We start from the raw sequence: 18,541 nt of genomic DNA on the forward strand, positions 1-18,541 counted from the left end.
CAGTGTAGCCTGTTAATTCAAATTTAATTAATATTGACCGTATCGTGTGGCCATATTGCACCAAAACTGACACTGCACTTCCTCGGGCCCTTAACAATACAAATGACAAATAGTAAGATGAATGGTTCTTGGGATATGCGAGCCACATACAGACACAGATTTCTGGAATTAGTCGATGGATGTATCTCTGCACATATTTAGGAGTGAGTGAGGAGAGTTTGAAAATGATATTTGAATCTTTACATGAGCGTGTCAACTGATAAATAGAGAGGGAGGAAGAGACAGAATAGCATCAGCGACACAGAGCGAGTGTGAGCGAGAGCTGAGTTCAGTTTGATTTGTTCAGTCTTGCTGCAGCAGTCAGTCCTGTTACCATCCTGACACTGTCATGTTAATTACCTTCAGTCAGACTCTGTGTCCCCTGATGCTTCTTTTTATCGCACTCTCCTCCTTTTTCTTTAATCTCCCTCTCTGTCTCCGTTTCTCTTCCTCTACGCTCCCTCTATACACTCCCCCTTTCTTTCTCTCCCCTCTCATGTCCCCCTTTCTTCTCTTCCTCTCTCCATCCTCCCACCCTCTGTCCCTTCATCCAACGAGCCATGTTCCATCCCCATCCTCCATTTCTAGATTTTCACCACACCCCACCTTCACCTTTTTCTCCTCCGTTCTCTCCGTCTTCCCCCTCCCCCCACCCGACTAACCAGCGACCTCACTGTCACGACCTTGGTCCTGTTTTGCATGGGCAGTTGATGCCATCCTCTGTCGTCTAAACTGTCCCAGCTCGCCTGCTGTTTACGGTCAATTAAATTGCTCCATTGCCGTCAAGTAACAGTATTTGTGTAGCTCTGAGGTTAAGCAAATTATAAAGCTCGCCCATTAATGCAGAGGGATGGCTACTTGAAAGTTTACTTCAGGGAGTTTGGTTGACACAGTATGTTCGGTGCATATCTTGTTGCCTGTACATTTGTTGGAATCATCCACTTAGTGGTTGACTTCTCACATTTTGCAAAGGGGATATTTCACTGTTACTTAACCACTGTTCGCACTTCATTAAATACATGAATTCTGTAATTTATAACAACAAGGTAAATGCAGTGACTCCTGCAGTGACTCCTGCACACATTTTTTCCGGAGGGCCTGTAGTCAGCTGCTCCACACATTTTCTGGAAGTTTTCCTGTCAGACCCCTAGTCAAATATCCGGAATATTTACAGAGAGCGAGTGAGGGTGTTGATTACGTTTCTAACATGTGATGGACTCAAAGCTGGAAGAACAAATATGTCAGGATGATAATTTTAACTGTGATGATAGCGATGCAAGGAGCTCAATTTGGATAGAGCACCCAAAATCCAGTATTGAAGTATTAAACAGTACTAGGGTACCCAGGTTGCAGCCTAACCCAAGTTTTGTGGAAATCCGTTCAGGAGTTCTTGCGTAAAGCTGCTGACAAACAAACCAACCAACCAACCATCAAACAAAGAGACAGGGGTGAAAACATACCATCATCGTTATGGCTTTTCAACTGTTAAATGAGTCATAAAGGACTTTAAAATGAAATAAAAAAGAAAAATGGTGCAGCCTGAGGTTTTCTGTGACCTTGTTGGTGTCATGGTTTCTACGAGTAAGTGCTGCATAAAACCAAAGATTCCTCACTGCAGCTTTGAGGTGTGATTGTTGTGGTTATTAATATTATTATGACACAGTGGTGGCTGTGCTCAGTTACAGTGATTTAGAGCCGTTCCCCGGGAAGAGGAGGGCAAGGCCAGACGGCTGGTGTCGTGTTTGTAACACCTCCATACGTAAATGAATTACACTGATCTAGAGCCAGAACCTCGCTCATCTCATTAACCCTCATCTAGAACAAACAATCACTGCTCAATATGTCGTAAAGTGTAATGGCTATTTTACAGATTTCATATGCAGCAGTTTGTTCCTATATGTTAATTGAAGTATTGTGAGATTGACATTCGCTTTGTGAGCACGTAAACATGACGTCAAGTGACCGATATGAGCTCAGGCCTGTGAGGAGGGAAAACACATCATTGATCGACCTGAGATTCTTCAAACGTTTTGCTGTTTATTAAATGCTTGTCACTCTCTGCTCATAAAGAGTTTGAAATCACAACCTTCACTTAGGAGCAAAAAGTCTTTAAACTTAAAAAAAATAATGTGATAATTATTGATAATGAGTGCTTTTTGAAATATTTGACCATATGGGCCTGGCCTAGTTTCTACTGTTATTTCCAAGTTTCCCCATGCACTCCACAATATATTAACCTAATTTTGATGGGACTCACATGTTTCCATGTCAAAATTGGAGCTGATGAAAAAGTAGAAGTACATTTAGTCACAGTTTTAAATGCACTTGTCTAAAGAGTGTTATATTGAAGGTGTGTCAAGCTTAACGGGATAGTTCACCCAGAAATGAAAATTCACTCATTATCTACTCACCACTATGCCGATTGAGGGGTGGGTGAAGTGTTTGAGTCCACAAAACACTTCTGGAGTGACATGGGTAAAAAGCATTGGAGCAGAATCCAATACAATTGAAGTAACTGGTGACCAAAGCTTCAGACGTAATAAAACAACAGAAAAAATATAAATATAACCTTCATACTGCTCGTTCGGTGTCCATAAGCCCCCCCGCTATCTTCGCCACTTCCGCTGGACCTTAAGGTTTAAAACACAGTGTAAATGATGCCTTCACCCACCCCTCCATCGGCATAGCAGATAATGAGTGAGTTTTCATTTCTGGGTGAACTATCCCTTTAAGACAGAAGGATGTGTTTCCAGACAGAGCTTTTATAAAAGTAAACATAGGTCAAACTAATGAATTACTGTGTGTGTAGTTTGTGTGTTTGTAAAATCCAGCAGCAGCCAAGATTTTCTAATTCTAACAGCGTCTTCTCTGCTCACAGGTTTATGTGATCATGTCTCTTTCACCTGTTCTTGTGGAGACTGCCTTCTAATTGGGGGAGCCCGGAGTTATGTCAGCCAATGAGACTTAGCCCAGACTTTTCTTTTGAATTTCCCAGGTTGCACTGCTGCACCTGTCTCAGCCATTGCAGTGATGGTGCCACCTTGAAAGCCGAAGGAAGGAAAGAAAAGTGAAGAGGAAGGAATATAACAATCAACCATTTTCCAAAAACTTCCTCTGTGCCCCGAGCTCCTGCCATGGAGAGGATAAGTGTTTGTCGGACACGTAGTTCCCTGTGACGGCTCTGCACAATAAAACTAATCTGAGATCTGCTGCTCCTTCTGTTAACCTTACGGGACCAAGATGACCCTTTGGCTGCTGCTAGTTCTGTCCATTTGGGTGGGACCTGATCAAGCCGGCTCCGCCCATTCCAACGAACGGCGAGTTGTAGCACACATACCTGGCGACATCATCATCGGAGCCTTGTTCTCCGTCCATCACCAGCCGCCTGCTGACAAGGTAATTTGTGTTTTTGTGCCTGTGTACATCTGCAGGATTGATTGTGAGTGATATAATTATAGGAATTCAGTGTTTGTGACAGTACATTTTCTGATTCACTGACCTTCACGTGTCATCACACCTGGGTTTGAGAAAAGCTCTTTTAAAAATTTCCTTAGAGTTGAGACAGAAAATGTATAAAATGATGGTTAGGATCATTACTGGAGATAATTTTTGGCCCAATTTGCAATGTTTTGTGCAGAGTCATAATGTTGCTCTGCTTATTAGGAGCCAATTTGTAGTATGAGTACCTCTGTGTGAGTCCATGGACATCCAGCCTCCATTAGCTGACCCCACTGGCTTTTAAGCGTTTTTCCATCTCATTATGGATAATTGCAAACGGGAAGAAAACCACTCTTTGAACATGGCAGCCACGTGAACATAAAACCAATTCTAGTCCAACAGTGATGCAGCCATGCATTCAAATTTTTAAAAAGTGTCTTAATGTTTTTGTCTGAGTAATAAATGCCATTAACAGTACTGTCAGCATAAAGACAACATTGTTACCTAAATGTTATTGCAATTTTATTTTGTTTGATTCCGTCTTGTCTGCGCAGGTACACGAGCGCAAGTGTGGTGCAGTGCGAGAGCAGTACGGGATCCAGAGGGTGGAAGCCATGATGCACACGCTGGACCGCATCAACAGCGACCCGCACATCCTTCCCAACATCACCCTTGGCTGTGAGATCCGGGACTCGTGTTGGCACTCGGCCGTGGCTCTGGAGCAGAGCATCGAGTTCATACGGGATTCGCTTGTCTCCTCCGATGAGGCGGAGGAGTGGGGTGGAGGAGGCTCTTGGGGAGGAGGGGGAGGGGGAGGTGGCGGAGGACCGACAATGAAGTGCGCTGACCCCTCTGCCACTCCGATGCGGGGGAAGAAGCCTATAGTGGGGCTGATTGGACCGGGGTCGAGCTCAGTGGCCATCCAGGTTCAGAACCTTCTACAGCTGTTCAACATACCACAGATTGCCTACTCTGCCACCAGTATGGACCTCAGTGACAAGGTGAGACCATGTCTTTCAATCCAAATTACTACTAGTTACTGGCAGTGCAGATGTAGGCACATGCATATTAAGGCTCATTTGTGCTGCCTTTAAGTATGAAAAGAGATGCGTCTGTTCCAAACGATGCAACCGTCACTCCCCATGTATTTCCCTGCGTCTTTTACGTTGCCATGGTTGTTAAGCAGTACCTCCAGCAGAGGGGAGTGCAGAGTGGAGATTTTCAGAAAACAAGAAAACATGGCGACGGTGGAGGAGGTTGTGATAATGTTCCTCTAAAGAGGAAAAAGTGTCTGTTCCTCCCTTTGTCAAGGCAAAGTAACATCGTATAGATACCTGTAGTCTCCCACCAACTCTTAAGCCCATTTTCCGTTTGTAAAAAAAAACACTAACGGCCACAAACACTAGCTACCTACACTGCCCCCTAGGATTTCCGGTGGTACTGCTTTGTTTTGTATGTCCGTATCCATAAGCTTTCAGAAGACCTGAAAGCTTATGGATACCCTTACCCTGTACATATATATACTTATAATGTTGAGCATGAATGAGCCTTTAGGGAGTTCGTTAGAGAGAGATTATATTGCTGCAACCTGAATTTAATTGTAACTATATAAAATGACCCAGTGCTTCCTAGTAACTGATTTATAATGAATGATATTAGAGATCCTGACAACTCAACTTTTCATTGATTTGACTTCCATTGTCTCAGAGCCTCTATAAGTACTTTATGCGGGTGGTGCCTTCAGATGCCCAGCAGGCAAGAGCCATGGTGGACATTGTCAAGAGATACAACTGGAGCTACGTGTCTGCTATTCACACCGAAGGTACAACTACCCACACAGTCTGTCTTTTGAACTTCTCTTCTCAGCTCAGACATGCCTGCACCAACTCTCCTCTTTTTGTTTTGTTCTCTCTTCCTCTCTCTGTCTTGGTGCTATGTGCTTTGCTCCTCATATGTGTTTTACTGATATCTTGTCCACCTATTTTATCTGTAGCAGCACTATATGTAGAAAGTCCTTGATTGCTCTCACAAGTCCAGTTGTAAAAGAAAACTGTCGCTGCTTCACAAAAAAATGAACTTTTTCAGAAAAGCTTTTTCAGTGCAAGGACAAGAAGAAAGAGGGAGTTTAGGGAGAGGGGTATGTGCTGCACTGTAGCAGAGAGGGAGGTGCTTTCAAAAGAGATGAGATTTCAGCTCATGGAAGGATAGGAGATATAAAATAAATCACAGTAATTTCGGTTGAAACTAGCGGGATGCCAAGAAGTTGATGAGGTGGAAGTTCCATAAAACGGCAGAGAAGGTCAGCAGGTAACGGCTGGAGGACAGAGGAGCAAATGGGGAGAACAGGTGGTTGCCACGGTGCCAGAAATAAGTGTCTGGGGAAAAGCAGACATTGTGCCACAGATCATGATCAAAGGAAGATGAAGCATTGTGTGTCATCATCCTTAAGTATCTTATAACTCAAAACAATATGAGCCAGTATCTTTACAATGATAGAGGCAAGGAAAAGCTGTATGAAGGTTTACTCACTCACTCGTTCACAGGTTGAGTCACTTGGTTTACTGGTGCCTCCGCAGTAAACAGTGTGACAGCGACAGGAAGTGGAGGACAATGCACTGACTGTGTGTTTTTCTTGTTGAACCTGGTGTGTGATAAAGAGCGATAAACACACACACACACACACACACACACACACACACACACACACACACACACACACACACACACACACACACACACACACACACACACACACACACACGAACATGAACACCTCTAACACACTTGAACATGAACACCTCCAACACACACATGCCTTTGGCATTGCCTGAGGACAGCATTTGAATTGATGAAGTGTGCGAGTGTGTGAGAGGTGTTAGAGGTGTTCATGTATGTGTGTGTGCACTAGATGTTTGCTAATGAATGTAGAGAATAAATTAGACGTGGGTGTATGGAATTTGTGATGAGGAAGAACAAACGTAATGTGATGCAGTTGTTGACTTCAAAGTTATAAAATGTGCCACACAAAAATGGAAACGTGTGCAGCATTCAAAATAATTAAAATTTTGAAAATGAGTAAAAAAAACAGCAAATTATTTAATTTAATGTCATAAATATGTCTGATTAAGTAATTTAAATGTAGAATAATATAGAATATTTGAAGCAATTGATTCAAATTGATTTAATCCTGTAAACACACTACATCATGAGAGATTTGAAATAAAACAAACTAAACTCTGCTAACAACATTTCTTCACATATGTATTAAACCATATTTGCAATCTGTCTACATTTGTTTAGATGTTGATTTACAGAAAAATCACCCTGCATATCTTTAACATTATAGTGTCAGAAACAACATTTGTCTTCTGTATGACATTTACTTTTGCCTTCTCATGAGACTGACCTCCATATATCTAATATATATGTGTGTGTGTGTATGTGGCCTTGCTGTTGTGCTGCTATTAATCTTAGCAGTAAGACAGGGAGGGTGTGTAAGTGCAGGCATTAGTGTTTACGACAGTTCTTGTCAGTGTGTGTACCACTGTGTGTGTGTTTGTCAGGAAAGCATTGGTCTTTTTATTTGCTCAGACAGGTGTGTTTGACCTTGGAACTGGTCCTCAAGGTCGGCCGCTGCCTCCGACAACACAATCGCTCTCAGACACTGAGAGCCAGAGAGGGAGAGAGGGCGGGGGAGGAGGCGGCAGAGAGGAGAAGGAAAGAATTAGGAAGGGATGGGAGAAAAGCGAGAGGAACAGAGAGAGAGAGGGAGTGATGAAGAGCAGAGGCAAGGGATAGGAAAGACATCAGAGAGGCAGAGAGAGTGAGGGGAAGGCGGGGAGGACTACGAAGCAGGAACGGAGGAAATAAAGGGTTTATTGAGAAAATATGAGGAAGAAAAATGGGTGTGAGGGACGTGGGAGGAAGAGAGAATGGGGAAAGCAATGATTACAGTGCCAGAAAACCACAGAAGACAGAGTACAAGTGTGTGTGTGTGTAGTGCTAGCGATAGATAAGAGTATACAGGAGCTGCAGATTCGGAGAAAGATGGTCGAGGGGGCTTAAGTTTACAGCGACTCATTAATTCTCTGCATTAACATTTTGCATCTCGAGGCAAGAGATTATGGAAACTGATATGCAAGAAGCTGAATAATACATGTAATATCACAGAGTAATTACAGTGAAATAATGAAATAATATTTGAGGGGAGTATACCCGATGAGAGACTATACTCTCTCATCGGGGGATTACATGCCCTCTGGGTTTGACAGTATCTCTTTCCAGTTGTGGCTGCAGTGCTGAAAACCGATGCACAGTCCAGTGCTCCTCTAGGGTGTGAGATGGACATATAGAAACTCTTGAGCTCAGTCATACAAAACAACAGGGTCCTGCTGTCACGCATGTTTTAATGGGAGCAGCTGGTTATGAGATTACGTCAAAATCCAGTCCTCAAACATTAGATAATAGCAATGTTTGCAAACCTGAGAGAAACACTGTCTCAGTCAGGCTCATGACTGTGCTTTTTTTTATGCCTCCCACCACAAGCGATTTGGGTTGTCCATCTGCCCGTCCCATTCTTCTGAACACGATATCTCAAGAATACCTTGAGGACTTTCTTCAAATTTGGAGGAAAACGCTGGACAAAACTAACCTGATTAGAGTTCGGTGGTCAAAGGTCATGGCCGTCATAACCGGACAATACACGTTTTTGCCTGTGAATGCAATATCTTTGGTGGCCCAAGGTCAATAGTTAAGGTCAAGGTGACCTCACAAACCACATTTTTTGCATTGTGAATGTAAAATCTCAAAAACACCGTGAGAGACTTTTTCAGATTTTATACAAATGTTCACTTGGACTCACAGATGAACTGATTAAATATTGGTGTTCCAAGATCAAACATTAAAGCCTTCATATTTTGACCAGTTGTCACTTGGACTGAAAAATTTGCTGAGATCAAATGTCACAGTGACAAAGTTGTTGCTCGACTATATGCACTGGTTGACAGAGGCATAGTACACCAGGGTGGTAAATGTACTTTTTACCAAGGCTAATTTAAATGTATAAAATGAGCCATTATAGTTGGTACATATAGTGGTAGTATAAGATTAATTGTAGCACACCAGAGGTAAGATGATCAACAGTGTATGCAAATGTGTGTAAATGCAAATTACAAATTACGACAGACTTCATAGTCATACTCATACAGCTGACATCTATGGGATTTATCAGCCATAGGGGGAATAGTGCTATTCCAACACATTGATGTCTGTGCTCCAACAGGCAGAGGAGAAGCAGTCTTACAGATCATAGAATAAAGGCTTTGTAGAGCACCCCAGGGAGACCGGCCTGAGTTAACAGTGCTCCTCTGTTTCACCAGGCACTGTAAAGGGAAAAGATGGAGCTGTCCATTGCTCCACATCAGCATTTTCCTCCCCCCCATCATCAACTTCAAATGTTGCTTGCATGTAGTATACCTCATAGCGTGTGCATAATGTGCTGCGGTCGTAGCACATGACACTAAAGGGAATAGTGATGATCATCATCCTCCTCTATTTTGTGTCTCTTCTCTCTTTCTTCGCCTCCCTCTCTCATTTCTCTCTGTGTCACTCAGCTTAGTTCACTTCAGCTCATTGGTTTTATTGACATGAAATTTGACAGGTGGCACCAACAGAAACGGATCAATCTGTCAATAAATCAAGATGTCAACCTTCTCTCCACCTCTCTACTCTCACTCTCATTTCTCTCTTTTGTTTGTCTTGGCTGTTTGGATCCTGACACCACTGATTCTCTCCCTCTTCCATTATCTGTTTCATCCCTTTCTTTTCCCATCATCCCTCTTTTTAGTTCATCACCCCCCTCTCTCTCTTTCTCTAACCTGACATGCTCTTTGCTTATTTAACTGTGGTAGCGAGATTGAGGAAGTGAAAGTGGGATGTGTTGGGAGGGTTAGTGTGGAGAGAGGAATAATGAATGAGGGAGAGGAGGATGACAGAATTTGGCATCATCTCTGGCAGTGTTGCATCAGGGTGAAGATTCATTAAGAGGGTTCATGGGCCAGTTTCTGGTAGAGCTCCATTAAACCAGAGCTCCTCTGTTGTTTAATGGGTCTGGGTCACAGGACTTCATCAGATCAAACTGGCGCGGGCTCAGTTTTCAGAAGTCATGTTCCAGGAATCAGTTTATTGACTTTTGTTAAGTTAGATGGGGGGGGGTTGTCTGAGCTGTGCCATAGTAAAACAGGTTGGTACCGTCTGGCAGTTGGTGCAGTGCCATTGTTTGTTATATAATTTACTCTGCAAAGGATTTATATTTGTGAGTTTGATTGTGTGTGTATGGCAGCATTTCAAAGAGTGGAACATTTCCTTTAATCTTACAACTCAGCTGTGGACTGAATGGGATTTTAAATTATAAACATTAAAGTCAAGGGAAATGTCGGGACTCTCGGTGCACTAGAGCTGTCAAGTTTTCCAAATATCAAGCTTGAACAAATTTGACATGAAACTAGCGTACGTGCAGTCAAACAAGGTTGAACACTTGCCGGTGCTCGGCTCGGTCTGTGGTGCACAGTCACACATACGCAAATGCGAAGGGAACAGAGGGTTCACCAAAGTTGAGCTCTACGCAAGCCATGCTACACTTTTCCAAAGGAAGCAAATGTTCCTCCGTGCTCACACAGATTGGAAGTGAACGGGAAGTGAAGGTTCAGAACTGACACTTTGTGTGTGTGTGTGAGAGGGCCCTCTGGCTGTTGCATGGTACAAAGTCGACAAACAGCCTTACCTTTGTTCAGGTAGAGTGCTTTTACTTTGAAATGGGTTCGGGAAGTGTTAGAAATACGTTTGTGACATAGACAGATAAATATTTTGTTTCACAGCTTTAATGTTTATCTGATGAATTTATGTCACAAACATAAATGGTTGCAACACTTTCTGTATGTGTTTCAAAATAAAAGCACTCCAGTGTTTCTGTTGACCAAATCCATTCTTTTGTTTAAAAAGTGTTTTTTATCGTGAAATATTAGCTGGAGTGGAAGATGCACGGCTTCATACTGTATAGTACCGGTATTTATTTGAGTACACAGGACTACTTTTATGCAAGGAAATATTCATATTTATGGCCATATTCAAGGCAACGCCTATATGTAAAAACATTGTGCTGCAGTAGCAGCTCCTCTGCAAAACATATCGTTGAACTGAGAAGCTAAATATTGTGCATTGAACAGATGCTGTTAATATGCATTGATATTAATATATATAATATATATTTATGCCCATAGATTCAGCCTTTAACGGAAATTGCAAAAAATAATAAATATGACCCTCCTAAGTGGTTTTTTAGAAGATATCAGGGTGGTAGACCTCGGTTTACATTTGGAATTAAAAAGTGATCTTGGGCTCGAAAAGGTTGGTGACCACTGATGTAGAACATAAAACACTTCCACACACCAATGCATTGGTGTTGTGATTGTCTGCTCACAGGGGTTTTACTTGCTAGCTTCCTGCATTTTTCTAGGAAGACAATGTTACATTACTTGCTTATTACTTTATTGATAGGTCAAGAGGACATGCAATTGGTCAAACTGTGGTCAATGCCTGGATCACGAGGCAAGCGACTTCAGGTGCTCTTCTGGACTGTATATTTTGATTTGAAACTGGTAATTTCAGTTCAAAAGAATGTGACAGCCCTACGTTGCACGATTACTAATCTGCTAATTACTTTTTTTCTTCCATCAACCATTGCACCTCTTTTCTTCTATTCTTCTATTAATATAAACCGATGTCTGAAAAATACTGGTTGCAGACATGGGTTGTAGAAAGTGACTGTGTAGTAGAATTTCTATTTGATTGTTTGAAGTTCAGAAAGTAAGATTTCTGGGCACAAACATAGTTTATTTTTAGATTCAGAGTTTCCCCAGTATAGAATAAAAGCACAGCACAAGTGGAGCTCGGGGGGGAAAGTACGCCTGCGGAGAGAACCATGGTTATGGCCATAAAACTGCAAATAAGCATCATGTCTGTAGCCTGGAGCTATTTTCACTGCAAAAAGCAGGAGACGATAGACACGGACGTATAATAAGAAAATATGAAAATATATTCAACTGCTTATTTTTAAAAAGACAGAGTCTAAAAGTCCTAATGTTAAGTGATCCCTTATGGTCTTTCAGTTTTAAAAAACTCAATTAATGGTTTGGACTGAGCTACTAACAGACATTAGATTCCTGCGGTATGGCTTCCAGGGATAGAAATGAGAAAATGTATCATGCAGCGATATACCAAAACATCCAGGGGAAAGAATTACACACTAAGAGACAGAGAGAAGGAGGATATCATGATCACAAGGGAGAAAGATGGACAAGGAGGAGGCTGGGACTCCTGCAGGATGAAGATCTAGATAAAAAACCTCTGGAATGAGCCATCGGCAGTCAGGGGGATAGTGAAAGGTCTCAGGACGGCTGATGGTCCTCTACAGAAAGCCTGAGTGAAAAGACAGGGCAGGGAGGAAAAGATAGGGAATGGGAGAAGGAGACAACCTGGACCATAGACTGTATATAAAGATAGATGAAATAACAGCTGCCCAAAAGGGAGGAAGCTAAAGGGATTTCCACCTGGTGGCTGGCTGCAGTACAGGTCATAGATATTTCCTCCTCCATGTTCGTGGACATGACATAGGCTTTAATAAAAAGTCAAATACTTCCTCTCAAAGATGAAGATTAATGTTATGGCGCTTTACAGCTGAGACTGACTCGTAATTAGTTGAACATAATTAGTCGGTGTGATACCTCACTATTGCGCAGACTCTGGCTTCAAATCCGCAAGTTGAGTTGAGGGGACTGTACAGTTTTTTTAGTGATGGAACATAGATGTTACAAAGGTCAAATATCGGTGACACGAATGAGTGAAATTGATTCCATGAAAGCTGTAACAGGCCGAGAATCGAGCCCTGGGGTACTCCATATTTCAAATCCCCAAATATTTGATTCAAAATGTTTTTTTGGGTGATAAAGTTTGACTTTATCCAAGTGAAAGCCAGGCCTGTCAAGTCAAGTAGTATAAAATCAACTATGATACCAAAAACTGCAGTGAGATCAAGTAAGAGAAGCACAGAGGTCGATTCAGAATCCATAGCCAGCAGAAGATGTTCCACTTTAGTCAGTGCAGATTTAGTGGGTTCAAAAAGATTGATACTCAGACAGTTCTAATAAGAAAAGGTTGGAAGTTTGTGTCCATATATTTTCCGCTGTTATGTTGTTGAACTTTGTCAACAGTACAAATGTCAGTGAACCATACTGCCCCATGGTTTTACTGTGCTTTATTGTTGCAACACTCAAGATGTCAGATAGAGTAGTGTTGGCATTGGTCAGGATTGAGGATAAATGGAGAGATGACAAGATAAAGAGAGAGGGATTAAGGGAAAGAGGAGGAGAGGGAAGGAGGTACCCTTTTTCCTCATCATGTTTAAAACTTAACTGTGTGTTGTTTTTTTCTCTGGGTGAAGCCGTGAAAGGAAGGGATGACGCATGAAAAGAGGAAGCAGACGAGGAAGGGAGAGAGGGGGAAGGTGTAATTGCATGTAATAGACCTGATAAAAGTGACAGGACGATGAGGATGGTAATTGAGAAGAAAGGAGTAATGGAAGAAGGGTGAGAGGGGGAGGGAGGGAAGGAAACGAGAGGAGAAGCAACACAGAACCACCTGCTTTCTGTGTATTTTTACTGCCTGTTTTGCTGCTAAGACACTTCAGTTATGCATTTGATTGAATATTGTAATTTATTGTAATACATCAGATGGATAACAAGAAGATGAGGAGAGATCAAAGAATAGAGGGTAGAAGTGCAAGAGGGGCACTCAGCGATAAGGTTTCTGTCCTTTTCAATTTTCATATCGTTCGAAAATTTTTAGTCTAAGCTGTTTTTGTTCTATTTGTTTTATCAATGAAATTATACATTCAAAAATTGTGATTAAAGGGAGAGCAACAAAAGGTAAAAAAAAAAACGTGTGGAGGTCCCAGTTGTGTTGTTTGTTTCAATAGGAGGTAAAGAAACAAAGGAAGTTACTAAATGAGTGAAGAGAGTTTGAGGAAGATGGTTTACTGTAGAACTGGATTGTCATCTGCGGGAGCTTATTGCTATAGTTATGTGTAAGTGACAGCGTCTATAAAGGTAGACGGCATGGCTTCTTTCCAAAAGTGAAGCCAAAGCGCCCTGATCAAACCCTGGTGGCTGCCTCCTCCATGTTTGTTGAAGGGACATGGACCAAATTCCAGCCAATATACAATATATCCATTCCGTATATCTTTTTGAGAGAGTGGGGCTGGAGTTGATCAAGCACATTGCAGGGCCAACATACAGAGACACAGACAAACACTCACATTCACATCGATGGATATGCATGTACTTGGACTGTGGGAAGGAACATGTAAACGCAACATAGGTAGATTCCGATTTTTTTTAACTGGGAACCCTAGCTGTGAGGCAAAAGTGCTGACCTCTCCACCGCTGTACGTAAAAAGTACTCATGAAAAAAATGTTTCTCAAAGATGGTTTCTATCATTTTAGGTGATTTAGTTGTTTTCCCACTGATGTTTATTCAAGTGTTAATTTTTCTGGTAAGCTTGGTTTTTATTTGCAAATTGATGCAAAAAAATTGGGTAAAACACCATGATTGACAGCTGAGACTGACTAGCGATTGGTTGAGCTTGTGTATCGGGGGGAACCTCGATACACAAGCTCCATTCCTCGATCACTACTACGCAGACTCTGGCTCCAAATTACTTTATTGGCACAAGATGGCAGTGTTCATATCTGGGTTATTTTAGCTTAATTTCTGAGTAGTGGGAGGAAGTGGTGACGTGTCGTCCATCTTTAAACACAGTCTATGATTTGGAGGGTTTGGCCTGTGTTTGTTCTGGGAGAAGTCAAGTCCAATGGAAAACTAAAATCAGAGAGGTGACACCAGGAGACAACAGGGAGGGTTATGTGAGTCGATCAAATGCTTGATTGAGGCAGTGCAGAACTGAACTCCAACAACTCAAATTTCTGTGGTTTGACTTTGAATTTAGCAATAACTAGCTATTAATCCAGAGTGTCTCACTTGTTATTTTCTGGTTTTAGTTTTTTTACCCATCATCAGAACAGCATTAAATCCCTTAATGATCATCAATATTCCTCTAATTTGTCAAGAGATTAGGAAATCAAGTAGGAAATCCAGTTAGTGTTGTGCTGCAGCAGCGAGGAAGAGAAGACAGACTGGATAGATACTGTCTTCTCTTTGGTTGTAGCGGTATCTGATGAATATGTGTGCGTAGGTGGGTTTTTGTTTGGAAAGGGATACGAGCGTAAGTGTATTATTGTGTGCCCGTAATGTTAAGTTGCATAGAGAGAGTGCACGTGTGTTTGAGAAATTCAGAGACAGAAATGGAGTGATGAAGAGACACATGACAAGCTTACAGCATTTGAGAGCGGTGTCTCGCACACAAATCCCTGTTGAGACCAGAGTGAAGTAGGTTACAAGCTTTATCGATTTTGACGATGGTAACAGTACGATCGTGTGTGTGTGTGTGTGTGTGTGTGTGTGTGTGTGTGTGTGTGTGTGTGTGTGTTGGTGTGTGTGTGTGTGTGTGTGTGTGTGTGTGGTGTGTGTGTGTGTGTGTGTGTGACACTCTGTACCATCTGTCTCCCACCCCTCTCACTGAGACACTAATTACAGGACTTTACACTTTGCTCGACCACACTCATCATTGGCCCGTCTATACACACACAGACACACACTGTGATGCCGCAGCGGTCAGGGATTGTGGAACCTCTTCTGCTTTCTCTGTACGTTGCGTCTCTTTTCTCCCCCTCCTCTTCCCCTGCTGTGATTCACCATCTCTTCTCCTCTTTTCTCTCATCTCTATCCCTTTATACCGTTTTCCTTAATTTTTTCTCATTTGACCTCTTCTTCCCTCTCTTTATCAACCTCAGTAGAGCAAAGATCAATGATGTCTAATTAGGCTGCTTTCTGTTATTGATAACACACACAGTAAAAAAAAGGAGGAAACAAGCCATATCAATCTCATTGAGTGAGGAAAGAGAAACAAACACCGGAAAAAGGAGGATGTGACAAGGAGATGTTTGATTCTTTCTTCATCAAACAAGAAGAGAAAGATAGAAGGGAGAGGAGGAGAAAATAAAGAGGGGAATCCTATCATATTCTTTGCCAGAGACTGTATAGCGCTTCATTAGCATAAATTCCAGGTCACCCACTTTCTCTGGCGAAGAAACGGGTGCCACAGTGGGGAGAAGCTTCCTTTTGACATAAATTAGAGTTTTTATGATTAGTACAGTAGCAGGTGGGTAACTGCAGTGGGCATGTATCTGAAAATCAGAATATTACAGTCAAGTGAGGAGAATCTAACTATACACCATCCATGTTCTTAGTAGCTATTTCTACTTCTACCACAAAACTGAACTGATTAAAAACACTCCCACCTTTACCCTCTCTTTGAATTTCCAGGCAACTACGGTGAAAGTGGTATGGAAGCGTTCAAGGACATGGCAGCCAAGGAGGGCATCTGCATCGCTCATTCTGGTAAGAGACTCATATCGAAATATCCTCAGTGAATTCAACAAAAATCCATCCCAAACAACTACGGGACTTTTAATTGAAAAAAAAAAAGTGGATCTTATTCGGGTAGGTGTAGAAGTGTTAATTCAAACACATAAGCATTAAATGTACAGCTGGAAGCATCATGTCCACAGCTAAGTGCTGCTCAGCATTAGGAGGAACACTGCTGTCAGTCAAGCGTTTGCTCATTTACTGTCTCTTACATCTTATTCTAGAGATGTTCCGTTTTTCCCTTCCAGATTCCGATCCCTCAATTATGCATATATATTATTTGCAATAGCAATCCCGAGCACCAATCAGATACCAGTGCATTTAAAGAACACAAGAACTTGAACAGCTGTATGCTTCTTACCCTGTATGGAAGAGCTTCATGAAATTGACAGTAGTGCCACCCATTAAAACTGAAGTCTTGCATCCCTTTCACAGCAGCATTTTACTTGTGGAACTCTCCAGTTTGAAATATTGCCAAATTGCTGATAGCTCTGGCTAACGCTACACTACTAGAAATCACTTCTTCTTCAATGCTCTCAAGACATTACTTACCAGGGGCAGTACAGCGCAGCAGAAGAAGTTATTTGCTGGAAAAGAATATTACAGTTTAATTTTGGTGAAAGTAATGTACTTTAAAGACATGGTATCAGATTGGTACAGAGATTTGCACACTCGCCGATGCCCAACCTGGCATTTCCGACAGTATCGGAGGCATTTCCCATGCTGGTATCTGAGCATCGCTTTTATCTAACATGAGTGATTCTGAAAAATACTTTAAGACATTTCATTGTAAAGGTCAGGTTGTAAGATGACATGTTTTTTGGCGTATTATTTAAAAATGAAGACTTGAATTTCATATTGTGGTTGTCAGGTGGCTGATACTTGAGCAAAATGAGATTAGACAACAGAGAAACTACAATCCAGAAACACACACTCACACATATATAAAATAAAATGACAGATAAAACCTCAGCAGATGAAGAAACAGCGGTCCAAATCAATCAGATTGTCACAGACCATGCTTGTGTTTGGCTTTTGTCCAGGCAAAATCTGGAGCAATGCTGGACAGCAGAGCTTCGACCGGCTGCTGGAGAGACTGAGGGCCCACCTGCCCAAGGCCAGGGTGGTGGCATGTTTCTGTGAAGGCATGACCGTCCGCAACATCCTCATGGCCATGAGACGCCAGGGACTGGTGGGAGAGTTCCTGCTCATCGGCAGGTCAGTGGAGCTACTACGTTAATTAATTGACTCAACCTCGTCTTTGACAAACAATGCTGCTCATCTTCTCATGTTATTCTGCACACACCCCAACATGATTGTGACTGATGGCGCTGTCGTGCCTCAAACGTTTTCCTGAAAGAAACTGAAAAAAAGTGTTTTTAGATAAGTTTTGCAACATTTTTTTTTTGTTTGTTAATGATAAGCTAAATTGACCAATCACAGTAATTCACTGAATTGTATTTGACAGAATCAGACATTTATTGTTTTGGCATCAATTCAATATTTGAATAATGGTTTATCTCGTATGCGTTAATTTCTCTTTTATGTTATTTGAAAAAGTATATTTTTAAGTGGATGGCCTGCTCCTAAACAACTGCAGAAAGCCATATATGTACTGTAAAGTTCAGTTGTAGCCACGCAGGGCTTGAAATGACCAGAGCCATAAGCAATTTTTTTAACTTAGTAATTCTGTTCAGTTTCTAACTTGAGGTTAATGAGTCTGCTTTGTTTTTATAACGTGTTTGCCAAAAATATAATTAATTCAGACGCTAAACAAATAAATGTTGAACCAGGAAACTTCAGCATCTTGTGGGTGGAAATGTTATGTTTGTGCAGCCTGTTTAAAATGTTGGTTCGTTGAATCATAAACACAGAGAGACACACTGGTATTTAATTCTTCCAAAATAGAACATACTGTAATCTACTCTTTATAGCAGGAGACTTTTTGCCCTTTTTGCCACAGAAACACACTCTTTTGAATTTTGGAGGTGGTTTTCACATAAAGCTTCTGTTCTCACTTAGATGAATTCCTCCTACAATTCACTTGCAAAAATAACCTTCCAAATGGATTTCTATCTCCATCTCCATCTGTGTATGTGTGTGTGTTAAAGTTGCTACTAAGCCTCTTGAGTTTTGGTTGCCATGCCGACTGTAATTAACATAAGATGAATAATAATTTTAGCACCTATGCCAGCCAATGTGCAGAGGACACATTCTATTGAATAGAGTGGGGGCTTTGTCGTGTGATTTCCATCAAAATGCCACAAATATAATTCTATTCAATTTTGTTCTACTCTCCCTCCAGTGGTCTCCTCTGAAACTAAAACGCTGCCAGCATCATTTTTGTTGTCGTCATACTCATCTTACTCATCATCCTCATCACCGTCATCATCATCATCAATGTCATCGTCCTGCTGAGAGTGAGGTAACATCTTAAACCATACCCTGTACCTCCTGTTGACTGGGT

General features: G+C 41.6%; 1 protein-coding gene across 1 annotated transcript in view; it reads left to right on the forward strand.

The window, feature by feature from the left end:
- The first annotated feature begins 3,054 nt into the window (after positions 1-3,054).
- Positions 3,055-18,541, forward strand: part of grm5b (glutamate receptor, metabotropic 5b) — a 65,800-nt gene continuing 50,313 nt past the window's right edge. Inside the window, exons 1-6 of the mRNA XM_047339686.1 lie at positions 3,055-3,435; positions 4,032-4,257; positions 4,303-4,478; positions 5,185-5,299; positions 15,973-16,047; positions 17,118-17,292. Of these exons, the coding sequence (XP_047195642.1) occupies positions 3,280-3,435; positions 4,032-4,257; positions 4,303-4,478; positions 5,185-5,299; positions 15,973-16,047; positions 17,118-17,292 (923 nt within the window). The 5' untranslated portion in view covers positions 3,055-3,279. The remainder of the gene's footprint in view (positions 3,436-4,031; positions 4,258-4,302; positions 4,479-5,184; positions 5,300-15,972; positions 16,048-17,117; positions 17,293-18,541) is intronic.

Source organism: Hippoglossus stenolepis, chromosome 4 (assembly GCF_022539355.2).
Source record: "Hippoglossus stenolepis isolate QCI-W04-F060 chromosome 4, HSTE1.2, whole genome shotgun sequence".
In the NCBI taxonomy this organism is placed as follows: Eukaryota; Metazoa; Chordata; class Actinopteri; order Pleuronectiformes; family Pleuronectidae; genus Hippoglossus; species Hippoglossus stenolepis.